Source organism: Hordeum vulgare, chromosome 4H (assembly GCF_904849725.1).
Source record: "Hordeum vulgare subsp. vulgare chromosome 4H, MorexV3_pseudomolecules_assembly, whole genome shotgun sequence".
In the NCBI taxonomy this organism is placed as follows: domain Eukaryota; kingdom Viridiplantae; phylum Streptophyta; class Magnoliopsida; order Poales; family Poaceae; genus Hordeum; species Hordeum vulgare.
Window position 1 is genome coordinate 538,936,433 of NC_058521.1, and position 26,467 is coordinate 538,962,899.

Below are 26,467 nucleotides of genomic sequence, written 5' to 3' on the forward strand. Positions count from 1 at the left end.
AGCTCCTTGTTCTTCCTCTCATATTTCTCCATAGCTTTTGTTGTTGTGGAGGGATTTGAGTGTGAGGGACTTGACCACTTCGTGTGTACTTGCCATTGCATTAGTTGCATCGGTTTGAGTTCTCCACGGTGATACGTGGAAGTGAGAAGTTGAGAAGCTTACTACCTTTGGTACTTAGTACCCTTGATATTGTTCTTCGTGGATGCTTTGGCGTCCTAGAAGCTTGGTGGTGTCTCGAAGCTCAATCATTGTGGTGTGAAGCTCCGGGAAGCGTCGGGGTCTCCAATTAGGTTGTGGAGATTGCCCCGAGCAATTTGTACGGGTACCGGTAACCGCCCCCAAGGGTTGTCACGTGTACGGGTTCGGTGACCGCCCCCAAGGGTTGCCATTTGTACGGGTTCGGTGACCGCCCTCAAGGGTCCCTTAGTGAAATCACGGCATCTTGCATTGTGCGAGGGCGTGAGGAGATTACGGTGGCCTTAGTGGCATCTTGGGGATCATTGTGCCTCCACACCGCTCTAACGGAGATTAGCATCCGCAAGGGTGTGAACTTCGGGATACATCATCGTCTCCCCGTGCCTCGGTTATCTCTTACCCGAACCCTTTACTTATGCACTTTACTTTGTGATAGACATATTGTTTACTGTAATATATCTTGCTATCACTTAGTTGTTTATCTTGCTTAGCATAAGTTGTTGGTGCACATAGGTGGAGCCTAGTTGTTTGTAGGTTTTGTGCTTGACATATTAAACGTTAGTTTTATTCCGCATTTGTTCAAGTCTAAACCTTAATTATTTTAAAACGCCTATTCACCCCCCCCCCTCTAGGCGACATCCACGTCCTTTTCAATGGGATCACTTGATCCCTCTCGGTACATCTTGTACACTTTGTGTGTTGATCATCTTGATTTACTCTTTGCTTAGTCTTAATCAACCTTGTGTCTTTATGACCAATCTTTGGATAATACCTCGAATACCACCTTGGTCATCATATAAACTCCTTGACACCAACGGATGGACTTCAAGAAGTGCCTATGGACAAATCATTCGAATATAACTTAAGGCAACCATTAGTCCATAGGGATTGTCATCAATTACCAAAACCACATATGGAGAAATATGCTCTCACACCGACTATCACTCATAATTAAACAACATATATGTCATTAAATTAATAATTTTCTCAAATATATTTTAGAAAAGTTCAATGATGGCATAGCTTGAATGAGTGATTGTGGACCCCTCAAAATGCTAAGGTCATTTGGAGCAACTTGATTTTTCCGCCTTTTCTCGGTTTCTCGATCCAGAATTCCAGTTTCCAGATACTTCCCCTCTTCGTAATGTACCTTACATATTCAGAGAGAAAAGTCACAAGAATTACATAATAACAGGGAATAATGGACAATAATAAGACAAATATCAATAAAGATTCATGATGCAAAATGGACGTATCAGGAGGCCACACCGAGCCAGGTGCTCGGTGATCCAATAACGGTCCTTGAGGGCCACCCATGCAAAGGCTTTGATCTTGTGGGGGAGCCCAAGTACACCAAGTCGACCACCAGAAGGGGTCGGCAATGGAGCCCTGAAAAAGCTCCAAGTAGCAGGAGCTAGACATGTACTGACCAGAGTCAACCGACCAATAGTGAAGCTCGTCTGGGCCCGCAGAGAGTGCGAAGGGACGCGAACGACAACATAGGGCGACGTACTGGACCATGGTGGTGGGGCCTAGCATGTCATGAATGTCCTTCACCCAAGCACAAAGAAGGAGCCCCTCCTGAACAATGAGGTAGCATCCCCGCCGCTTGGGCACGAGATCGAGGACAAGTGGCACAAGGTCGAAGGCAGGTTTACTATCAATCTAGTGATCTATCCAGAAGCGACACGAGGCATTGTCTCACATTGTCCAAGTGGTCGAAGACCAAAAAATATGCAAGGTGTCGGGGTCGGGGGGGGGGGGGGTGTGAAGGTGACCCCAAGGGTGTGTCGGATCGGTGCGCTGAAACCAAAGCCATCAGATGCAAAGTGCAATCCTTCATCATTGCAGTTCCCTCATCCCCATTCCGCCGAGTTGAAGAGGCCGGCAAACGCGCGCCTATTTGACTTTGCATTGGAAATTTGGGTCTTCGAAAAAATCTTTTCTTCACTAGTTCTTATTTTCCTCCTTTTGTGTAGCTTTCTTATAACCCCCCCTCTGGTAAATCATGCAAACAAGGAGTGGGGTAAGTATTAGAATAGAACTATAATGTGTAAAACATGAACAATAAAGTGGAATTTCAGAATAAGAAATAGAGATGCAAAATGAATGCGTTCCAAAACAAATTCATAAGCTTGCCTATTTAAAGAAAGGGCGTTTGTTGACTTTATGTGTTTGGATGCACATGTATTGTACACTCACTTGTATTTCACTCGAGCATGCGTAGGACGAAAAAAATGTTAGTCCAGAAAGGAAAATAAATAAGTGCTACTATACAGACGATATGGATAGGAGCAAGTGTCGCACAACCACTGGATCAAGTGTCGTCAAAATCATGCACGTGTAGTGTCAGACGCAGAGTAGTTTTAAAAATACTAGTACTAGTCTGTTTGGGACTGCTCTGCTTTTTAAAATTCACCTCCGCTCGAGAAAAGATAAGTTAAATGAGGTAGCTTTACAATATACCGCTTCGCAAAAAAACTACAATCTCAGATACAACTTTAAAGTTTTTATAAAGCTCTTCAAAGGATGCTTCAAAATATTCTAAAAGCTGGAGTTAGAGAAAAATTACACACCACTGCCAGCAGTAAGTGGATACCCCGTCATTTTCCTCAACCAATCAAATAGATCATTTCCGTTAAATTTTTTATTCTTAAAGCTCGAACTAGATGAAAGCCAAACATTATTTTGATAGTGTTATACCTTCGGCATAAAACTGTTTTAAAATAAATTTGATGAAATAAATCTGATTTTGATGAAATGGGCTATCCCAAACAGGTCTTAAATTCCGGATGGGAGCAAAACGTGTGCCCCGGAAGGCCGGAAACCGAGCCGCGTCCACCCGACGCGTCCTAGACGCTTCTCCGACGGCAGCAGGCAGGGAGGGAGGCTCGCAACAAAACCGGTGGCTCCCACGACCACGAGTACCCTGTGCCGCGTGTTGATCGGAGACCCGTCTCCCTTGCTCTGCTCTGCTCTGCTCAGCCCATCCCCCCCTTCCCCTGTTCCCCAGATCCGACGCGAATGGCCTCCTACGACGGTGAGGACGACTCGGGCCGGCGCCGCCCGCCGCCGCAGCAGCACCGCCCCTCCGGCGGGGGCAGCGGCGACCTCGCCGCGAGCGCCAAGCTGGTGGCGGAGGCGGCCAAGGCGGCGCTCCAGGACCATAACCTGGGGAAGGTCGACAAGGGCCGCACCGCCGAGGCCGCCGCCGACCTGCTCCACGCGGCCTCCCTCTACGGCAAGCTCGAGGGCAAGCCCGTCGGCGGCTACCTCAACAAGGCCGAGGACTACCTCCACAAGTTCGGCGCCAAGGAGGGGGGCGGCGGGGGCGGCAAGCATCAGCCGGGTGGCCACGGGGGCTCAGGCGGCAGGTACGAGGAAGAGGACGAGTACAGGAAGAAGCCTACGAGTGGCGGTGGGAGGTACGAACAGGAGGACGATGGGTACAAGAAGAAGCCCAGCGGTGGTGGGAGGTATGAGGAGGACGACGAGTACAGGAAGAAGCCTACTGGTGGTGGTGGTGGCTATGGAGGTGGAAGGTATGAGGGAGAAGATGAGTACAAGAAGAAGCCTAGCGGTGGTGGGAGGTATGAGCAAGAAGATGACTACAAGAGGCCTCCTACTGGTGGTGGCTATGGTGGGGGAAGGTATGAGGAAGATGATGGGTACAAGAAGAAGCCTAGTGCTGGTGGTTATGGCGATGGAGGAGGATATGAAGATGAGTACAAGAAGAGGCCAACCGGTGGCCATGGTGGAGGCAGGTATGAGGAAGATGATGAGTACAAGAAGAAGCCAACCGGTGGCCATGGTGGAGGGAGGTATGAGGAAGATGATGAGTACAAGAGGCCTACTGGTGGAGGCCATGGAGGGCGGTATGAAGAAGAGGACTACAAGAAGAAGCCTAGTGGTGGAGGAAGATATGAAGAAGATGACTACAAGAAGAAGCCTAGTGGTGGAGGAAGATATGAAGAAGATGACTACAAGAAGAAGCCTAGTGGTGGAAGCCATGGAGGGAAGGATGAGTCGGAGGGTGGTGGCTTTGGAGACTACTTGAAACTTGCACAAGGTTTCATGAAGAAGCAGGATGGCGAGGGTGGGCACAAGAAGACTAGTGGCCATGGAGGAGGGTATGGTAAGGAGGAAAATGAAGAGGATAGCGGCAAGAAGAAACATGGTGGCCGCCCTGAGAGTGGAAAAGACGAGTCGGAGGGCAGTGGCATGTCAGATTACCTGAAACTTGCACAGGGTTTCATGAAGAAGGATGGCGAGGGGGGAAGCGGAGCCGGTATGGGGGACTACTTAAAGCTTGCAGAGGGGTTCATGAAGAAGCGTTGATTTAGAGTTGATCTTTGCTACATTGTGATTGATCAGGGGCTTTGTGTTTGGTTAGTCCTTTGTCTTGCTTAACATCTGTATGCTGTGGAATTTCTTACAATTTCCGCCAACAAAGCTGTCTTGCTTATGCTGTGTGCAATGTACTGAATGCCCAAGGTGCTGCTTTTAATTTCAGGAGAATAAAAGATTGGATGAATAAACTTGTGTTATTCATGTTCTGTAAATAGTTCTGATTTGAAATAATTATTGTAGTGTTACCATAATAGTGTTATCATAATGGCTATTATTTGAATATAGCCATCTTATTATACCGAACCCTAATGCAATGCTGTGCGTATCTGAAACGCTTGAGCTAAATCTGAAAAAAAGGGCACATGTGAAGATCATGATTAATATGCATAGTATTATGTTTGCAGTTTGCTGGATCCAATTAAAGAGACACTCTGTTTCTTTCAGCAAGTGTTTTGATTTTGCCCTATGAAATAGTCTCTTAAGTGGGTTAGTTGAAAAACTGTGTTTATCTGCATCTTACTTTCATATTCTGCCTATTGGCTCTGATCCTGTCGATAAACGACTGACTTTTTCATGGTTGTGTTGAGGGCACCTTTTCAACCGATCGTAGCTTTGGTTATTTGTGCCAAATGATGGTATTTTCTGGCATCTGTGTACATTTCATTGGCAAAGTAACGTCATGAAATAAACAGCATGTAACACATGCTGAAACACACCCTCAGAACTAACCTGCAGACATATACTCCCTCCGTCCCATAATAAAAGATTGTTTTGCAAGCTAAAACAGCTAGCAAAACGATCTTACATTGTGGGATAGAGGGGTATGTTATGTCAGTTACTACACATTTCCCAAATTCCATGGCGGGCGCGAAAACATAACCTTTATGAGCATGAGCTGTTCTTTCTTCCACTATGGTTGAACATTTCACAGTTCTCATCTTATCCTTCTCTGCTGCCCCTTCTTGATATGATCCAGCAGGTAGCCTTGTTATGTTTGGGTCCCTGTATATAGGTTTCGTGAAGACGGCAAAGATGTTTGTGAAGAAGCAGGATCAACACGCTTGCTTGAAGGAGTCAGAAAGTGGCTTTTTTTAAATGACGTGCACCTAGGCCAAGAGCTTCTCAAGAAACATAGCCCATGTCCTGAAGACATATATCGTAGGTTTTGGTTAGTTGGCCAATAACTAGGAATGTAGTTTGTTGAGAAGTAGAATTTCGTTCAAAACTGATAGTTCCAATTCAGATCTGTTTACATAAGAAAAGTAAGTACAGTAACTCATATGATAGGATTTGAGGGCCTGTATACAGGTATCCCAAATGGAAGTAACTGGGTGAGTATTTCTGAAACTAGCAATACTTTTGTTTGGAGGGATTTCCTATGTCCAGCCATGTGTTTTCTGATATGTGTTTTGTCAATCGGCCGTGGTAGAACGAAATAACCGGGTCATTGTGTTTTTTTAGAGCCTGAACCGTAGAACAATTGTTCTAAGGTATATTTTCCATTAATTAAACAAAATATTTACAGACAGTTATAAGCAGAAATGAATTCTGCAACTACCCAATGCCAGTTTTTTCCAACATAAGAGAAGATTTTTAGAATGTGTAACTCAAACCAGAGAACCAATCCACTGGCCTAAGGCCCTGTTTGGTTTCAAATAAGTCACCAACTTATAAGTTGAAAAGTGTAAAAAGTGACTTATTTTGCCAACAGACCCAACTTATAAGTCACCCCAACTTATAAGTCATAAGTTGCTCCAACTCAACTTAAAACTTATAAGTCACCCACTTTTGCATAGAAAGATGACTTTTTTTTTTCGAAAAGGAGGCCACGCCCCGGCCTCTGCATCGATTGATGCATACAGCCATTTTATTTAATAACTGAAAAGATCCGAAGTAGGTACAAAGTCGAAAAGTGAAGGTAAAATAAATTACAAGGCAATGAACGCCTAAGCCGAATATCTGGATAGGAGTAGTTGACTAATTCCCTATTCTATCAGCATGTCGCCATCCATATCGGCTGAAGATAGCCTGAGCTACCATCTCCCATCGGGCACACCCAGTAACCAAAGGCTCCCTGGTTTTCACAGGAGTGAGTAAGGACCACATGCGGATCAATGCGGTAGCCATGAAGATGACCTGCAAAAAGTTAATGGATTGTTGTTTGTTAAAAACTAGGTCATTCCTGCAATTCCATATAGCCCATAAAAGTGCAGAAGTTCCAACTCGAATTAATTTAGCGAACGAGATATTAACCCCGTCAAGGCAGGTCCCAAATAACATGTTAATGCTAGTCGGCGGGGTTATGTTAAAGGCTATATGGATTGAGCGCCATAATATTTTAGCCATAGGGCAGTCCAGAAAGAGGTGCTTGATAGTTTCATATGTCTGACAAAAGGTACATCTCCAATTTCCTTTCCAATTTCGCTTGGCCAAGTTATCCTTAGTTAGAACAACTCCTTTGTGGACAAACCACAAAAAGATTTTTAACTTAAGGGGAACCTTGACGTTCCAAATATGTGAAGATTTTGGAATAACTGAACTGTCAATAACATGGTCATACATCGACTTCACGGTAAACTTCCCATTGGAGGTGAGTTTCCAAACAATCCTATCCGGATCATCAGAAAGATTAACATCCATTAGCCTTCTGACTAGATGTAGCCATCTGACCCATCTATTTCCTACCAAGGATCTGCGAAACTGCATGTTAAGAGGCATCTGACGTAACACTGCCGCAACAGTCGTCTGTCTGCGTTGGGCAATGTCATACAACTGCGGATATTGAAGGGCCAGAGGCTTGTCACCTAGCCAGATATCCTCCCAGAATCTAGTAGTTTCACCATTTCCGATGATGAATCTAGTCCTGTCGTGGGTATAAGCCTGGCAGTAGATGTGTAGGGTACGAAAAGGATGGGCAGAGTCCTAGCTACGGCGAGGATGTATGAGTTCAGGCCCCTCTGCGGTGGAGGTAATAGCCCTACGTCTTAGTGCTCAGGGAGCTTGTTGTCGAGTGGTATAGGGAATACAATGAGTTGCTAACCCCTTTACCAGCGGGGGAGGGTGGCTTATATAGAGTGCGCTGCCCTCCACAACGGTTCCGGTGCAGGGGTGCAGTAGTGGCGATTGAATGTGTACGTTACAGGTAACGTACACCCTAAATGCTAATAAATGCACCTGGAAACGTACGACCGTTTCCCTCCAGGGGGGTTACGATGTACCGAGTGGTATCCAGTCGGTTAGCTTGATATGCTCTGAATGCTAGTCTCCGACTGGATGATCGAGGGTACATTACCGACTGGATGACAGGGAATCCTTAATTCAGTCGGAGCTAACTAAGGGTCTAGTCCTTTGCGAGGGGTAGTCCTTGGGTAGGACCTACAGGGCAGGCCTATGACCCTACCCTAGGACTATAACCCCATCATTAGTCCCCGAATGGTTTGGGGTTGGAACGACGAAGCGATGTTTGAAGTTTGGATCCGACTCGAACGGACTTGGCTTGGGCGTTGCTTGCCTCGGTCCATTTTGACTTTTCTGATCGACGATCCGAGTGGAAGTACTCGCGAAACAGACTGTCGGGAGCCGAGTGCTTCTGCGGCATCTTCTGACGCGACCGGTCAACTGACAGCGGCGGATTTTCTGGGATCCTCAAATTTCGGTTTCCGCGCGCTCAGCGGGGATGACGCCATCGCGCTCGAGTAGCGCCTGACGCCTCGATTCTCGCGCCTTCAACCTCTCCACTAATATCGCCGCGGTGGGTCGGGAGGATAAGGTTTCGGGGCCACCTGCCAGTGACCCAGTCGGAACCCTATTTAAATCTCGGTGGCGGGGCTTCTTCGTTACGCTCGCCGAATCTCTCGCTCTTGCCTGCTCCATCCTTCTCGCCACCTCCAGCGCTTCTACACTCCTTCCTTCTCCTTCCTGCCGAGGGCTCGCAGTTGCCGCCATGACCAAGGGTCAGACCAGCAAGATGGAGGCGAGGGAGAAGAAGGGGAAGGCGGGGCGCCTGCTCAGCGGCGGCAGCAGCCGCTGCCGGCGGGGTGGATTCAGGGCGATTTCCTCCCCTCCACGGTGACGGAGGGGGATCTGCTGCAGCTGGTGGAGCACGGGATGATCGTGCACAAGTCCTGGAGGCTGTCGGCGGAGAACGAGGTCGAGCCGGCGCCCCGGGAGGGGGAGCGCGTCTTGCTGCTCAGCCACGTCCACCGAGGTTTCTCCTTGCCCCCGCATCCTTTCTTCAAGGGCATCATGAATCACTTCGGGGCACAACTTCATCACTTTCCCCCGAATGTCATTGCCCATCTCTGTGCCTTTATAGTTATGTGTGAGTGTTTCATCGGCTGCCCTCCCCATTGGGGTTTGTTCAAGCACATCTTTTCCGCCAGATCCCAAACCATCAAACGACTCAGCCAGTCGGATGATAAGACACATCTCCTCCAGCTCTGCGGGGGCTTAGGTTTCCAGAAAAAGAGTCGGAGTAGTTATCCTGCTCTTCGGTTAAGTGAGTCGGTCAGGAACTGGCAGTCGACGTGGTTCTACTGCCAGGATATCGCCTGTCCGAGTGCGTCGACTGGGCTGCCTCCCTTTAGTTTAGATCGGCCCGCCCCGCCTAAGCAGCTCGCGCTCACGAAGGCGGAGAAGAACGACATCCAGCCTTTGGTTGAGGCCCTCGTAGATGTTGTCAGGAGGGGGGTCACTGGCATAGACTTGCTGGAGGTCTTCCTCGGTCAGCGTATCCAGCCTTTGCAGGCTCGCGACCATGCCATGTGGGATTACACGGGGCCCGAAGACTCCACTCGGACCAACGTGGTGGGCGTGACTGAGGAGAAGGTGACCTCGTGGGTGCTCCAGATCACAGGCACCTGCGAGAATCCCAAAGGATCACGGCGAGTGAAGCCTTACTGCGCGGATCATCCTCCTCCGAATCAGGTGAGTAACACTTGTCGAGTGCACTTAACTGTCTTAATTCCTGTCGTTTGTTTGAATCTCTGCATGATGTCTGATGTTGCCGACTGAAATTTATGCAGAAGTGGACCAACTGGTTCTCCCCCGTCTCGAACTGGAATCCGGCCGAGGAGGAGGAGGAAGGCAGCCAGGAGGGCAGCGTGGAGAGCGCTGAGTATGTCTCCGACAGCGGGGAATTGGAGGAGGAGACTAGCGAGGAGGAGGAGGAAGACGAAGAGCAGGACTCGCCGCCTCCGCAATTAGAGCATCGGACCAAGCGCCGACAACGAGCCCGCCGTTCCCTCGGCTCCTCCTGCGTCTTCGAGTGCTCCGCCCACTGTCCCAGTGGTCCCGAGTGTTCAAAGTGCCAAGAGGGCCAGGGATGCCGATGCTGAGCCTGCGGGTCAGTCTTCTAAGGCGGCCAAACCGAGTGGGCCTAAGCCTCGGAAGGCTCTGCCGCGAATGAGGGTTGCTGTCCCTGTCACCTCCACGTAAGTGTATCCATCTTCCAATTCCTTCTGATATCCGAGTGAACTCCTGTTTACTGGTCGAATGGATTTTACTCGACAGAGTCGCTACTTCTGCCACCTCTCCGGCGCGCCAGGAAGATGATCCCATGGACACGGACAACGTCGTCTCGTCCCAGCCAGGTGCGTTATAGTGACGTCGAGTGTTTTATACTATCGCGTCTCGAATTCTATCATAGGTCCTGCTTCTTTTTTTTTCTGAAACCTCGCGTCATTCGGCCTGTCAGGGGCGATTTGCCTGGACGAGGGCGACCAGGGGAGAGCCGAAGCAGCTGCGGAGCCTGTTCTTGAGGCTGCTCCACCTGCTGCTGCTCTCGCCGCCGACGTGCTGCCGACTGTGGCGCTGCCACAGACTGAACCGGTGCTGGTGGATGAGGAGCCGACTGGAGCGGACCTTGGGATGCCTCGGGAACTTCCGACGCTGCCAGGCTCGTCAAATGTCGAGTTCAACATCCAGCATCTCCCGGAGGAGCAGGTGGGAGCGGCCAAGGGAGCTATGGTGCAGGCGGAGCTGATGGCTGGAGAAGCCAAGAGGGCCTACGACTCCGTTGCGTCCTTGTACCAGCGGAGCTTGGAGCTGCTGGATGATATCCAAGTAAGTGGGCTAGTAAGTATTTACTTTTCTCTTGTAACCCACTGGGTGTTCTTGGATAGCATCTGTTGTTTGCAATGGGTTCACTCTGAGTGAACCCAGTGGGTGTAGTCCCCAAGACTTCTGTCGAGTGCTTGCACCGACAGTTGTCTTTATACATATTGTCTTTACTTTGGTCGTGTCTATAAATAATATAACCGACTGCGAGCAGTTGTGGCACTCGGAGTGCACTTACTATAAGAGTCCCCGAGAGTAAGTTGTACTCGGGTCGGGTAGTATTGGCCTCGTAGGCGTAGGTGAAAACATGCATCCCAATAGGGCGGGCCTGCTTGAGTTGCATGCCAGTGGGGTCACTGTTAGTGAACCCACTAGGTGTAGTCCCCGAGACCGCTGTCGACTGCTTGCGTCGGCAGGGGTCTGAAGAACTTAGACTTTTATTTGTTGAACTTTCTGATTGTCCCTTGGTGTTTGTTGGCAGAAAACATGTGAAATGGGGACGGGCTATGAGACTCTCAGGGCGGAGAGGAATCATTTCGCTGGTGAGCTTGATGCGGCCATGCTCGCAATGGCTGGCATGAAGGATGCTCTGGAGGGACGAGAGAAGTCATTGGAGCAGGCTCGTGAAGCGAACAAGGTGTTGACTGAGGAAGTGGAAAAGATGAAGAAACAGAGGACTGCTCTCACGGGTCAGATGGTCGTGTTGAATAAACGATGCATAGCTCAGGAAAAATATGTCAGCGACTCGGCTCCGCAGATGATGACGCGTCTGGCTGGTAAGTCCTGTTTTTTGCCGAGTGTTTGTCTTATGTACGTAACACTCGACGCTTATCGCTTGCTTGTCCTTCTGTTGCAGATTTTTGCATTGATGCTGAAGTTGAAGCGGCAGACGTGGAGCGGTCGATTCGCGACAACGTGCCACTCGGCGAGGACGCCAGTCGGGATTTGCTCCGGGCGCACATCCGCGTGGGCAAAGTTGGCCCTTTCATCGGTCGGCTGAGAGAAGTCGTCGGCCGAATCGACAAGGAGCTTTGGCCAGAAGATGAGTCGCGGCAGGAGATGGAGAACCTGATGGCGCGACTGGAGGAGATTCCGAACCGAGTGGAGTCGTGGAAGAAATCTGCAGCTCGTTGCGGTGCAGATGTTGCTCTGTCCTTGGTCCGAGTCCATTGCAAGGAGGTGCATGAGGAGAAGCTGAAGACATTGAAGGTCGCCAACACGAAGAAGCTTCGATTCGAAGACTTCATGGAGACTTTCCTTGAGAGTGCTACCCGCATCGCCGACGGTATTGATCTGGACACGTTCGTAGAGCCCTCCAGTCCTGGCGTTAATCCAGATGATGCGTAAAAACATTTTTATCCTCGGTATGCCGAGTGTTTATCTCTAAGGTACTTTGGCCACTGCTGTTGGCCGTCACACTCTTAGATCGGTGTGGGTAAGCTTGATCCGCACCGAGTGAGCTATCTTTGCTAGAACTTTTGAATCTGAATTAAAGCGTTTGCTCTTGTGTTGCAATTTTGTTTCGAGTGCGACGTTTAGTGCACACTCGGAGAAAGCGATTACTTAGATGATTCTTAATCACAGCGAAGTCTCCGAGTGCGACGTTTTGTGCACGCTCGGAGATAGTTATTACTTAGGTGATTCTTGATCACAGCTAAGTCTCCGAGTGCGACGCTTAGTGCACACTCGGAGGAAGTTATTACTTAGGTGATTCTTGATCACAACTAAGTCCCCGAGTGCGACGCTTAGTGCACACTCGGAGGAAGTTATTACGTAGGTGATTCTTGATCACAGCTAAGTCTCCGAGTGCGACGCTTAGTGCACACTCGGAGAAAGTTATTACTTAGGTGATTCTTGATCACAGCTAAGTCCCCGAGTGCGATGCTTAGTGCACACTCGGAGAAAGTTATTACTTAGGTGATTCTTGATCACAGCTAAGTCCCTGAGTGCGACGCTTAGTGCACACTCGGAGGAAGTTATTACTTAGGTGATTCTTGATCACAGCTAAGTCTCCGAGTGCGACGTTTAGTGCACACTCGGAGAAAGTTATTACTTAGGTGATTCTTGATCACAGCTAAGTCCCCGAGTGCGACGTTTAGTGCACACTCGGAGAAAGTTATTACTTAGGTGATTCTTGATCACAGCTAAGTCCCCGAGTGCCACGTTTAGTGCGCACTCGGAGAAAGTTATTACTTAGGTGATTCTTGATCACAGCTAAGTCCCCGAGTGCGACGTTTAGTGCACACTCGGAGAAAGTTATTACTTAGGTGATTCTTGATCACAGCTAAGTCCCCGAGTACGACGCTTAGTGCACACTCGGAGGAAGTTATTACTTAGGTGATTCTTGATCACAGCTAAGTCCCCGAGTGCGACGTTTAGTGCACACTCGGAGGGAGTTAGAACTTAGGCGATTCTGGATCGCAACTAAGTTTTTTTTGTGTGTGACCGGAGTCTGCGACCGCGGAAGAACTCTGAATCTGCAAAAACTGAATCTGCTTTATATTATTTCATTAATACTTGTTCTTTACACTGCTTCAGTCGACGATCACGTGTAGAAGCGCTTCAGGAGGTCTCCATTCCATGCACGCGGTTCGTCTGTCTCCCTCTCGATGTTGTAGAGTCTGTATGCTCCGTTGTTCAGCACCTTGGAGATGATGAAGGGTCCTTCCCAGGCCCGGGCTAACTTGTGAGGTCTTTGCTGATCCACTCGGAGCACCAGGTCGCCTGCTTGGAATGTGCGACTCCTGACGTGGCGTGCATGAAACCGCCGCAGATCTTGTTGATAAATGGTTGAGCGAGTCAGTGCCATCTCGCGCTCCTCCTCCAGAAGGTCCACTCCATCCTGTCTTGCTTGTTGTGCTTCAGCCTCGGAGAAGAGTTCGACTCATGGCACATTATGAAGCAAGTCACTCGGAAGGACCGCTTCTGCTCCATAAACGAGGAAGAATGGTGATCGCCCTGTAGATCTGTTCGGGGTTGTGCGGAGACCCCAAAGTACTGAAGGTAGCTCGGTGACCCATGCGCCAGTGGCGTGGCCCACCTCTCGCACGAGTCGGGGCTTCAAACCCTGAAGAATAAGTCCATTCGCCCGCTCTGCTTGTCCATTGGATTGAGGATGTGCTACGGAAGCAAAATCCACTCGGATACCTTGGCTTGCACAAAAACCTTTGAATCTGTCCGAGTCAAAGTTTGTCCCGTTATCCGTGATTATGTTGTGAGGTACACCGAATCTGGAGATGATGTCCCTGACAAACTTGACGGCTGTTGAGGCATCGAGTTTCTTGATGGGCTTAGCTTCGATCCATTTCGTGAACTTGTCGACTGCCACCAACAGATGTGTGTATCCCTCCTGGCCTGTTTTGAATGGTCCGACTGTGTCTAATCCCCAAACCGCAAACGGCCACACGAGCGGGATTGTCTTCAACGCAGATGTCGGCTTGTGGGACTTGTTGGAGTAGAACTGACAACCCTCACATCGGTCGACCATATCTTTAGCCATCTCGTTCGCCTGCAGCCAGAAAAAACCATCCCTGAATGCCTTGGCGACGATTGCTCTCGCAGAGGCGTGATGACCGCAGGTTCCCGAGTGAATATCCAGGATCAGCTGTCCCTCCTCCGGAGAGATGCATCGTTGGAGAACGCCTGAAACGCTCTCTTTGTACAGTTGACCATCAATGACAGTGAATGACTTTGATCTGCGGACTATCTGCCTGGCCTGGACTTCGTCTTCTGGTAGTTCCTGTCTCAGGATATATGTAATGATCGGCACAGTCCAATCGGGGATGACAGTAAGAATCTCCACGACCAGATCAACCACAGCAGGTACGTCGACTTCAGTCGGATCTATTGAACTCTTTGGTTGTACTGGTTCTTCTGTAAAAGGATCTTCTTTGACCGAAGGGAGGTAAAGGTGCTCGAGGCAGACGTCACTCGGTACTGGTCTCCGAGTGGATCCGAGTTTCGCCAATTCATCTGCTACTTGGTTTTTCAGTCGCGGAACATGATGGAGTTCCAAACCATCAAACTTTTTCTCGAGCTTCCTCACTGCATTGCAGTATGTGGTCATGGTGGGGTTCCTGACATCCCACTCTTTCATCACTTGATTGACCACCAAATCCGAATCGCCATAGACCATCAGGCGACGGACGCCGAGTGAGATGGCCATGCGCAATCCGTAGAGGAGAGCTTCATACTCCGCCTCGTTGTTGGAGGAATCGAAGTGTATCTGCAGCACGTACTTGAGTTTATCGCCCTTTGGCGATATGATCACAACGCCAGCGCCGGAGCCATTCAACATCTTGGACCCATCAAAGAACATTGTCCAATGGGCCGAGTAGATGTGAGTCGGTTGCTGTTGTTCTACCCATTCTGCTATGAAGTCAGCCAGGGCTTGAGACTTGATAGCTTCTTGGCCTCGAACTTGATATCGCAGTACAGCATCTCCATTGCCCACTTCGCCACTCGGCCTAACGCATCTCGATTGTGGAGAATTTCCGACAACGGAGCATCAGAAACGACAGACACCGAGTGGTCTTGGAAATAATGAGCCACCTTCTTCGCAGTCATGTAAATCCCGTAGATAAGTTTTTGATAGTGGGGATACCTCTGCTTGGAAGGAGTCAGGACCTCGGAGACGTAGTACACTGGCCGCTGAACTTTGTATGCTTTGCCTTCTTCTTCTCGTTCGACTGTAAGAATAGTACCGACGACTTGATTTGTAGCCGCGATATACAGAAGAAGGGGTTCTTTGCTGAGCGGAGCAGTAAGAACCGACTGGGTGGAAAGTAGGACTTTGAGGTCGTCGAATGCGACTTGGGCTTCGTCTGTCCACTCGAAAGTATCTGATTTCTTCATGAGTCGGTACAGAGGAAGTGCTTTCTCGCCGAGTCGACTGATGAACCTGCTCAAAGCCGCTAGGCAACCTGTGAGCCGTTGAACATCGTGTATTCTGACCGGCCTCTCCATTCGAACGATGGTCCCGATCTTTTCGGGGTTGACGTCGATCCCTCGTTCGGAAACGAAGAAACCGAGCAACTTTCCGCTGGGAACGCCGAATGAACATTTGGCGGGGTTGAGCTTGATATCGTACCTACGAAGGTTGGCGAATGTTTCTGCCAAGTCAGTCAGCAGGTCAGAACCTTTGCGTGACTTGACTACGATATCATCCATATATGCCTCCACATTCCGACCAATCTGGTCGAGAAGGCATTTTTGGATCATGCGCATAAAGGTAGCCCCTGCATTATTCAAACCAAATGGCATAGTGATGTAGCAGAAGCACCCGAATGGGGTGATAAAGGCTGTCTTTAATTCATCGGGACCATACAGACGGATCTGATGATAGCCCGAGTAGGCATCAAGAAATGACAAACGCTCGCAACCCGCAGTCGAATCGACAATTTGATCTATGCGAGGGAGCGGAAAATGGTCCTTCGGGCATACCTTATTGAGGTGTTTGAAGTCGATGCACATTTGGAGCGACTTGTCCTTCTTGGGCACCATGACAACATTAGCGAGCCACTCGAAGTGGTGAACCTCGCGAATGAAGTTGGCTGCCAGCAGCTTGGCCACCTCCTCCCCGATTGCTTTCCTCTTGTGCACGGCGGACCGGCGCAAGCGCTCTCGGACGGACCGAGCGACGGGGTCCACATGCAGTCGGTGCTCAGCCAACTCCCTGGGTACACCTGGCATGTCAGAGGGTTTCCATGCGAAGATGTCCCAGTTCTCACGGAGGAATTGGGTGAGCTCGGCTTCCTATTTAGGATTGAGGGTGGTGGAGATGTTCGTCGGGGCAGCAGTGTCGTCCGTCGGGTGGATGCTGACCTTCTTCGTCTCTCCCGCCGACTGGAATGCGGATTCTGAAGCTGGCTTCTTCGAGCGCATCAGGTCGGCGGGGTCGACTGTTTTCTTGTACTCGTCGAGCTCGAGGACGGCTATCTGCCGGTCAGCGATTCTTGATCCTTGCTGCAAGCATTCTTCGGCTCGCTGCCGATTGCCTGTGATGGTGATCACGCCTTTTGGGCCTGGCATCTTCAGCTTCAAGTATACGTAGCATGGACGGGCCATGAAACTCACATACGTTGGGCGGCCCAGGATTGCGTGGTAAGCGCTCTGGAAATCCAGCACCTCAAATGTGAGCTTTTCCTTGCGGAAGTTCTTGTCGGAGCCGAAAACGACGTCCAACGCGATCTGGCCGAGTGACTTGGCCTTCCGTCCAGGGACGACTCCATGGAACTGCATACTGCTCTCGCTGAGTTTGGACATCGGAATGCCCATCCCCTTGAGAGTGTCGGCATACATGATGTTCAAACCGTTGCCGCCGTCCATGAGGACTTTGCGCAGTCGGACTCCTTCCACCACCGGGTCGACGACCAGAGCTTGTCTTCCTGGGGTGGGAACATGCGCTGGATGATCCGACTGGTCAAAGGTGATCGCAGTCTGAGACCATTTAAGGAACTTGGGGCTGGTTGGAGTGGCCATGTTAACCTCCCTGTTCACGAACTTCAGTGGACTCTTGCTTTCGACGTCAGCAAAAATCATGAGTGTCGCATGGACTTGGGGGAACGGATCCTCCTTATCCTCCTCATCTTGTTCATTGACCTTCTCACTCGGTTGCCCTTCGCCGAACCCCTGGATCAGGAGGCGGCACTGCCGAGTGGTATGCTTTGGATATATGGGGTTGCCCTCTTCGTCCATCTTCGTATGAACCGGGCATGGTTGGTCCAGGATGGGATCATTGAACGGCTTCTTCTTGGAGGTAAACTGCGCCTTCCCTTTGCCCTTGAACTTGGCATTGGTCACGACTGCAGCTTCTGCCTGCGGAGTGGATGAAGCTTTTTGCTTTTGCTTCCGAGTGTTGCTTCCATCTCCGTCGCCGACTGTCTTGTGCTTGCCGCTTCGGATGTGGTCTTCTTCTTCGCCATTTGCGTAGCGAGTTGCTATCTCCATCATCTTGCTCATGGAGATGTCACCTGTTCGACCGAACTTCAGGTACAGCTCTCTGTACCGCACGCCTGCCTTGAAGGCGCAGACTGCTTGATGCTCGGTGACGTTCTCCACCGTGTGGTAGAGAGTTGTCCAACGCTGGATGAAGTCGCGCAGGGGCTCATTCGGCTTCTGGACGCAATGCTGGAGCTCCACGAGGCCCGCAGGGCGCTTGCACATCCCTTCGAAGGTCTTGATGAACACTCGGGCCAGATCCGCCCAACTGTAGATGCTCGAGGGGGCTAACTGATTCAGCCACGCTCGCGCCGAGCCGTCGAGCATCAGAGGGAGGTGCTTCATGGCGACATGGTCGTCCCCTCCTCCGATCTGGACTGCCACTCGGTAGTCGTCTAGCCATGTAAACTTACTGATTCCCGTCGCCAATCGAAAGTTGGGCGGGATGTCAGCCGAGCGGGTGGCTCGACTAAAACACTCGGGGCCAGGCACGATGGTCCTGCTTCCACTTGGATGGTCCATATCACGACCATCGCGATGGGCTCGGCCCCTCTCGACCCTTCGCTGGGCGATACGCCCTCTTGCGTCGGGTCTTGGGTCGTAAGTGTCGCCGACTGAACGCCGATCATCATGATGTCGGGACCCATAGGGCCCGCCCCGCGGAGGGGTGTGTGAGCGGCAGCGATCTTCGTGAATCACGGAACGACTGCCTCCCATGTGGCGCTGATGGGAGCCAGGGCTGTGAACCGACCGATGCGTATTCGCATGAACGAAACTATTATGGATCCTGTTGTGCGACTGGGAGACCGCCGAATTCTGCTGCTGCGCCGTGTGCAACAGGGCTCAGATCTGCTCGATCCCCCTTCCTGCCTCTGAATCAGTCGGCTGGAGGGAATCGGCTATCTTGGCAGTCGCAGCCAAGTTGAGGAGGGGTGTGCGGAACAACTCCACATTGCTCCGCCGAGTGTGTCGACTGGCAGAACGGCGAGGTGGACGGCTCGCACCGGATGTTTCGCCGACCTCGCGCTCGCTTCGGCCAGCTTGACGGGATCTTCATGGGAGTTGGCCATGTGTACTTCTGCTGCGGGCCCGCGACCCGCATACTCGGAAGGAAACTCAGTCGGAACCGAGTCCGAGTGCTGGGATAGCGGGGCAACCACAACGGACTCTAGAACCGCCACTTGCGAAGACGCGTTCTGGCGCGCCTGGGCATGTTGCACCCAACGCTGGAGCCGCGGACGGCGGGACCGCCTGCTGCGGCGCGTGACGGCGGTGCAGGTCGACACCGGAGTCGACTGTTGGAGAAGAAGAATGCCGCGGGCACCGGCACGGAAGTGCTTAGCCCCACGACGGGGAAGCGCCTCGACGTCGAGAGGAGCATCCCGAAGCCACGCCGAATCGTCGACGGTGAAGGGGAGAGCGCCGAAGAAGATCTGGTGACCCATGCTCGAACCTCCACCGGACGACATGACGAAAGGAAGTAGTCGCAAACTCGCCGGAAGTCGCTTAGACGCCTGCCCCACGGTGGGCGCCAACTGTCGTGGGTATAAGCCTGACAGTAGATGTGTAGGGTACGAAAAGGATGGGCAGAGTCCTAGCTACGGCGAGGATGTATGAGTTCAGGCCCCTCTGCGGTGGAGGTAATAGCCCTACGTCTCAGTGCTCAGGGAGCTTGTTGTCGAGTGGAATAGGGAATACAATGATTTGCTAACCCCTTTACCAGCGGGGGAGGGTGGCTTATATAGAGTGCACTGCCCTCCACAACGGTTCCAGTGCAGGGGTGGAGTAGTGGCGATTGAATGTGTACGTTACAGGTAACGTACGCCCTAAATGCTAATAAATGCACCTGGAAGCGTATGACCGTTTCCCTCCAGGGGGGTTACGATGTACCGAGTGGTATCCAGTCGGTTAGCTTGATATGCTCCGAATGCTAGTCTCCGACTGGATGATCGAGGGTACGTTACCGACTGGATGACAGGGAATCCTTAATTCAGTCGGAGCTAACTAAGGGTCTAGTCCTTTGCGAGGGGTAGTCCTTGGGTAGGACCTACAGGGCAGGCCTATGACCCTACCCTAGGACTATAACCCCATCAAGTCCTGTTAAAAAAGGTTGTTTTTGTCTTCATGATACCCTTCCAAAAAGGTGAATCTCCAGGTCTCACAGTGACCTGAGCCAAGGTTTTTTGCTGTAGATACTTGTTCTTCAGAATTTGTATCCACATACCTTCTGATTCCACAGATAGCCTGGACAGCCACTTGCTGAGCAGACACCTGTTCTTAACCTCTAAATTTTCAATCCCCAACCCTCCCTGATCTTTGGGTCTACAAATAATATCCCATCGAGCTAGCCTATATTTGGTCTTGACCTCATCACTCTGCCAGAAAAATCTTGATCGGTAAAAATCCAACCTTTTGCGCACCCCAACTGGTACTTCGAAAAAGGATAGAAGGAACATTGGCATACTTGTCAACACTGAGTTAACTAAAACCAATCGTCCTCCATAGGATAATAGCTTGCCCTTCCAGCAGCTCAGCTTTTTCTCAAACCGATCCTCGATGCACTTCCATTCCTTAATGGATAATTTTCGGTGATGAATAGGGATCCCTAAGTACGTAAATGGTAGCGAACCACTCTCGCAACCAAATAGTTGATTATAAGTGAGTTGTTCTTCTTTTGCGTCTCCTAAACCAAAGAGTTCACTTTTAAAGAAGTTAATTTTCAGCCCAGATAGCTGTTCGAATAAGCATAATATTAACTTCATGTTTCTGGCTTTGTTGAGATCATGTTCCATGAAAAGGATTGTGTCATCCGCATATTGTAGGATGGAAACACCCCCATCTACTAGATGTGGTACTAGTCCCCCTACTAACCCTTTTTCATTAGCCCTTCTAATCATGAGCGCTAACATATCTGCTACGATGTTAAATAAAATAGGTGACATAGGATCTCGCTGCCTAAGACCCTTTAGTGTCTGAAAGAAATGACCAACATCATCATTCACTTTAATACTGACACTACCCTTTCGTATAAAACGATCGATATGCTTTCGCCAAATCTCGCAAAACCCCTTCATGCGCATAGTTTGTTGCAAGAAAGACCATTTGACCTTGTCGTAAGCCTTTTCGAAGTCTACCTTAAATAAGACTCCGTTAAGCTTCTTGGAATGTAATTCGTGAAGGGTTTCATGGAGAACAACCACCCCTTCGAGAATATTTCGGCCAGGCATGAAGGCCGTCTGCGAAGATTGCACCACAGAACGTGCCATCTTAGTTAACCTATCTGTCCCCTCCTTTGTGAAAATTTTGAAGCTAACATTAAGCAGACATATGGGGCGGAATTGTTCAATACGCGAAGCACCCTCTTTTTTTGGTAGCTGCGTGATGGTACCAAAATTAAGATGAAAGAGTTGTAAGTGCCCAGAGAACAAATCGTGAAACATTGCCATAAGATCTTTCTTAATAATATGCCAACATCTCTTATAAAACTCAGCCGGGAACCCATCTGGCCCCGGCGCTTTACCGTTTTTCATACCCTGAATCGCCTCCAACACCTCTTTCTCTAGGAATGGAGCGGACAAACACTCATTATCGGCTTGTCCGATCTGAGGAATATCCGCGGTCTCATGCTCGTCCATAGACACAAAACTATGAGTCGTAGCACCAAACAACCTTTTATAGTAGTTTGTGATGTACATCTTTAGATTCTCATGACCTACTATTGTACCCTCATCTTGCTCAAGTTGAATAATCCTCTTTTTCCGATGTTTGCCGTTTGCAATCAAATGGAAAAATTTAGTGTTATCATCCCCCTGGACAATTGCCCTAACTTTTGCTCTGACAACCCATTTCATTTCCTCTTCTCGAAGAAGGATCCGGACTCTTTGTTCAGCCTCATACTTTAAAGCCCTCTCTTGGTCATCCAACATGCGAGTTTCTGCCTGACGATCTAGAGTATCTATTAATTTGAGCAGTCTCTCTTGCTCATCTCGATAGACCCCAGATATATTCTTAGCCCAACCTCTCAGGAATTGTCTAAGATGTCGTATCTTATTTTGCCAGACATCAACACTAGAGTTCCCACCCGCATGCTTGTTCCATTCCCTAGAAATTATGTCGACAAACCCCTCACGTGTGAACCAGCTTGATTCAAAAGAGAAAGCATCACTTTTCCCTTTGTGAGTGGCCTGGCCAGAAGCTAGTAGGAGAGGTGTATGGTCAGATATCGCCCTTTGAAGTGCACATACTGTGACTAACGGGAACTTCTGTTCCCAGTCAACACTCGTAAGTACTCTGTCCAACTTTTCGAAAGTTTGATTAGGTAGAGAATTGGCCCAAGTAAATTTCCTACCTGAGAGATCGATCTCCCGTAGGTTGAGACTCTCTATAATTGTGTTGAACATAAAAGGCCATCTGCCATCAAAGTTATCATTGTTTTTCTCATCGGCTCAAAGTTATCAAAGTTATCATTATAAAGATGACTTATAAGTCAGATGGCAACCAAACAGGCGTGACTTATAAGTCACTGGTTTTAAGTCACCCGACTTATTGAAACCAAACAGGGCCTAAAGCATCAAGGTTCTTTGCCTTTGTTCTATGGCTAACCAGCAAGACATCTTGTTTCAGTTTGAATTTCCATGGCATGGTACTTGAAACTTCATTTCTAAGCAAGACTCCATTCCTTTGCATCTAGATATTCCAATAACCCAAAATTATGATGTCCATGGCAATTTTCTTGGGCGGGGTTTGGTGAAGAAGTAACACTCGAAAACATGCAATACCATACAGCACTCATAAACATGTCCCCGACACGAGCAATGCAAAGCCACAACACATGCTAAATGTTCACATTACTGGGACACCACCCATGCGAAATGATCAGAGAACATGCAAGGGAGACTTTCGTCAGGAAGAACCAAATCCAATGTACAGATAATGCCGAGCCTCAGCACACCAATCCAATCACCAGCACGCCCTCTGGAACCACACACCACATGGGACTAAAAAAGAATGGCACGAATCATGGACACTATTACGGATGAGATCATGAAAAGATGGACCATCAGATCAAGCTCAGAATTCGTCGACGGAGGCGGCTTCGCGGGGCACCTCGTAGGCATCCTTCTGCCTCAGCTTTTTCACGCCGGCGATGAAGCACACCTTATCGGACCTGAAGCTCTCCAGGTTCACGGTGGTCACCTTCACCCACACCACCACCTTGGTCTTCATGCCCTCGATCGCCGAGAGCTTGCCCCGGGACAGGGTCGCCTTCACGCGGGTGGCGTACCGTATCATGGAGGAGTCCTTGAAGCTCACCTCGCAGGGCTTGGCCAGGTGCACCACCAGCCTCGAGCTCGTCTGGTCGTACTCGTAGCAGATGATGTTCCGGGGGAAGAGGCCCGGAGGGAGGTTGTACTCGCGTAGGAGGTCAGAGAGGGACTTGTTTGGCTTGCCTGAGAAAGAAAGAAACGGGCTCAGTCTCTTATTGTCCTATATAGAAGATAATTATGCAGCAATTATTCATTTGTCACTAGCTAGAATTGCATAGACCTAATGGTAACATGTGAACCATGGCATGAGAATGCCGCAAACATACTAACACGCAACAGAGAGCTCCTTAGTGAATTTCAAGCTTATGGAGAATTTTGTGCGAAGTGTAAATGATGGATTACGTATACAACAAGACTGAACAGAACAGCATTTTGATTCTTTACCTTGTCAGTAAATTCAAATGCAGTTCACTGAGGTAGTACGATTGAAGATGACTGCAAGTGGCAAAAAACTTGCCAACAGATCTGCTCTGCGAGCATTTGCATTTTATTTAACAAACTACTCCTCCGTTCCAAAATATAAGACCTTTTAGGTATTTCACTAGAAGACTACATACAGAGCAAAATGAGTGAATCTATACTATAAAATGTGTCTATATACATCCGTATGTAATTTATAGTACAATCTCTAAAAGGTCTTATATTTAGGAACGGAGGGAGTACTTCAGAACATTCGACATTTTATTTAAGAAACTACTGTCTTCACGCGCAATGTTTCCACGTGAATGGTCGGATTGCGGATGCAAGTATACTATTAGTTGTTCGCAGCTACCTGTAAGAGTACAGATTAGGGCTGCTTAGAAGAAATACAGTATTAAATAGACTATATGCACTGCAGACTACCAAATCAGCTGGCTGGTGCTTGCTAATCCCAGGACACGCCCAAGACAGCCTTGCTAATACCGCCAAGGACCCCTCAAGAGGACCCAGTGCAAAGGTTGCAAGTAAAACAAAGATGTTAGGTGAGCAAGTCCCCCCTGCTCTGCTCTATCCTCCTAGGAGCTTTTGCATAATGGCGTCAACAAACATTGGACCCATTTCAGTTTGGCCCCCATGTGCATCAGCGTCCCTCACTACTGTATTAGTAGTACTTTGCAGATCGAAAAGAGTACTTGGATTGGAGCCAGATCCAAACCCTGAAGAAAGGCTATCTGAATACAAATCGCATTAAAGAAAGTACGTACTCAATTGTTTTTGCTTTGGTGTTACGCATCAGCAAGAGAAACAGCGTTCCTAACAGCGATGGACGAGTGTACTGAAGATGTTGCTAAGACAGACGTGACATGTAGCTTCAGACTAACTGCTATTTTCTGAGCCACAAAGCAACCACTGAACGGAAATTGGGGAAATTGGGGAGCAGAGCGAGCGATAGTACAGTACCTTTGAGCTTCTCGAAGACCCATTTGGCCTTCTCCTCCACGGTGCTTGAGATGCGCTGCAGATCAGAATGGTTGGGTCATTAATTGTGATTCGTGAATGATGAACTGAACAGATTGGAACTAGGAAGAGGGAAGTCATAATTAAAGTTACAATGCACTCGAATGTAGTACTGAGTCGGTACAACCAATGCAGAAGTGGGATGGAATCAAATAATGATTTTCATATGGCAGTCCACTCGAAAAAAGGTTGCACATGAAAGCAAGAACTTTGGCTGCTCTTGGTGGGAAAAAGGAACGAATCTAACCCGCCGGCCTAAACCTAAAGTGGGGGGAGAATGTAGGAGAAAGATCTGCAAAAAATGAATGCTTCAACCAAGAACTCAAAGTTTTCTTGGTCAGTAGCACTGAATGATAACATGTGAACGGACCTCCAAATATTGCCAGCCAGATTATTTCTTGACTAGAACAGCCTCAGAAAAAGACGAGGACGAGAAAAACAGAACACCGAGCAACGGAAAGCGATCCGCCCATCCCCGTGATAACAGAAATCCCGTAAAAATCTCCCGGAAACAAGCAAACGAACCGTGAAACCGGGAGCAGCATTTTACCAAGACCAAGAGATTCGCCGAGAAGGAGGAGAGGAGAAACCAATGACGAAGAAAGCGAGAAAGGAGAGGAAAGAAGGTGAGATGGGATGAGATGACGAGGAAGGAAGGGGAGTGGAGGAGCGCTGCACTGACCGAGATGTCGCCGCCGATGGCGGAGAGCTCCTGCTTTGCCTTGCGGGGGATGGTGAAGCTGCCGAGCTTGGTGAGGGCCTTCTCCATCCTTTCCTTCCTCGGCGTGGGGCGGAGGTGCGTGTGGACGCGTGAACAGACAGACGGCGGCTCTGGACTGGACTCGCTGGGACTCTGGCACTGGGGGTGTGGGTGCCGCGGGATGGGCGACAGACAGTGGAGTGGATATGGAACCAGGGTCAGAGCTGCGGCACGCTCCACGGGAGAGGAGAGGAGAGGAGCGGAGCGGAGCGGAGCGGAATAAATAAAGAGCGGCTTCGTTCGGGGTTCCAGGTTCCGAACGGTGCCGCCGGATCCCCTGCGAGCGAAAGGATACGTTGGAATTGGAGTTTCGGCCGAGAATTTGGCTCGTTTCAGTTACGTTACCTACTCCATGGACGGCGAAGATTTGAACGGGAATCGACAACTGATCGAGCCGGTTTGGTCGCTCAGCCAGCCGAAATCCTCTCATGAGGAGGAGGAGGATGGCGGGCGAGCGCACAGACCCAAATCGAGCCGCGTGACCCGGCCGAGCGTATGCCGCATCGCATCACGGACTTGGGTCTGTTTGTACCAGAGTACAACGGCGGCTATTTCCCGTGTTGCATGGGCAAGAGCGTGACGCAAGGGTGTGCCTCAGAGGATCGAGGGCCTTGAGTTCCAAGCAAAAGGAGGGAGTGGAGGTTACTTCCCCGGTGAAAGCTTCAATCCAACAAAAATGCAAGGGTGTGCCGCAAGCTACACACACCTATAGACCGACGGTGAAACCTCTCCTAGCTCTTACCGAGCATGGTGACGCTATGGTGTGCGGGGTAGATGATGCGCCCCAAGGTCTGGCTGACGAGGTAGGAAAGGACGAATGCACTGATGAGATACTGGAGCGAGATATGAAGAAAAAGAGGCCAACTCCAACATCCTCTGAATCTTCGGCAGCGGCTGCTAGTCAGCCCTGCCAGGGCCAATGAGTTGCCTCAGTTGGAACTGCCGGGGGCTTGGGAACCCCGGGGCAGTTCGCGAGCTTCGCAATATTGTGAAGCAGGAAGTGCCTGGTCTCTGTTTTGTGATGGAGACGAAGATTGCAGCGGTCAGAGTAGAACGTCTGCAGAATCAACTTGGTTTTGCGGGATGCATCGCAGTCAGTAGTTCGGGTCTTAGCGGCGGCCTAGGTTTGTTCTGAACAACGGACTTTGATGAGGACCTGATGAGTTATAGTGCCGGCCACATAGATGTGAGGGTGCGGCGAAAGTCTAATAACAATAAGATGTGGCGTGTAACGGGTTTCTACGGCGCTCCTCGATTTGAAGATAGACACCTTAGCTGGAGTCTCCTAAGAACCCTATTTGCAATTCAGCATGAGGGTTGGATGTGCATTGGTGATTTTAACGAAACTTTCCATGGTTCAGAGCACTTCTCACGTTCGCTACGTCCTGAAAGGCAGATGCTT

The 26,467-nt window shown here is 49.7% G+C and overlaps 2 protein-coding genes across 3 annotated transcripts; one reads left to right on the top strand and one right to left on the bottom strand.

Moving 5' to 3' along the window:
* The first annotated feature begins 3,095 nt into the window (after nucleotides 1-3,095).
* Nucleotides 3,096-4,733, top strand: LOC123449355 (uncharacterized protein At5g39570-like). Of its 2 annotated transcripts, XM_045126557.1 has the most exons (2): nucleotides 3,096-3,775; nucleotides 3,824-4,733. In XM_045126557.1, the coding sequence occupies exons 1-2, from the start codon at nucleotides 3,220-3,222 to the stop codon at nucleotides 4,531-4,533; spliced, it is 1,266 nt and encodes a 421-aa protein (XP_044982492.1). In that variant the 5' UTR covers nucleotides 3,096-3,219; the 3' UTR covers nucleotides 4,534-4,733. The 2 variants fall into 2 exon arrangements, with proteins under 2 accessions (XP_044982492.1, XP_044982491.1); XM_045126556.1 differs by having other exon boundaries at nucleotides 3,096-4,733.
* A 17,623-nt stretch (nucleotides 4,734-22,356) lies between these two features.
* Nucleotides 22,357-25,298, bottom strand: LOC123449356 (uncharacterized protein At5g01610). Its single transcript, XM_045126558.1, has 3 exons — nucleotides 24,988-25,298; nucleotides 24,249-24,303; nucleotides 22,357-22,991 (listed from the first exon to the last, which is right to left on the bottom strand). The coding sequence occupies exons 1-3, from the start codon at nucleotides 25,072-25,074 to the stop codon at nucleotides 22,612-22,614; spliced, it is 522 nt and encodes a 173-aa protein (XP_044982493.1). The 5' UTR covers nucleotides 25,075-25,298; the 3' UTR covers nucleotides 22,357-22,611.
* Nucleotides 25,299-26,467: the final 1,169 nt, after the last annotated feature.

Coding starts and splice junctions, on each gene's coding strand:
- LOC123449355 (XM_045126556.1), top strand. CDS start 3,220: ATGGCCTCCTACGACGGTGAGGACGACTCGGGCCGGCGCCGCCCGCCG.
- LOC123449356 (XM_045126558.1), bottom strand. CDS start 25,074: ATGGAGAAGGCCCTCACCAAGCTCGGCAGCTTCACCATCCCCCGCAAG. Junction 24,304..24,987: donor CCATCGGCGGCGACATCTCG/GTCAGTGCAGCG, acceptor TCTGATCTGCAG/CGCATCTCAAGCACCGTGGA. Junction 22,992..24,248: donor GGTCTTCGAGAAGCTCAAAG/GTACTGTACTAT, acceptor TTTCTTTCTCAG/GCAAGCCAAACAAGTCCCTC.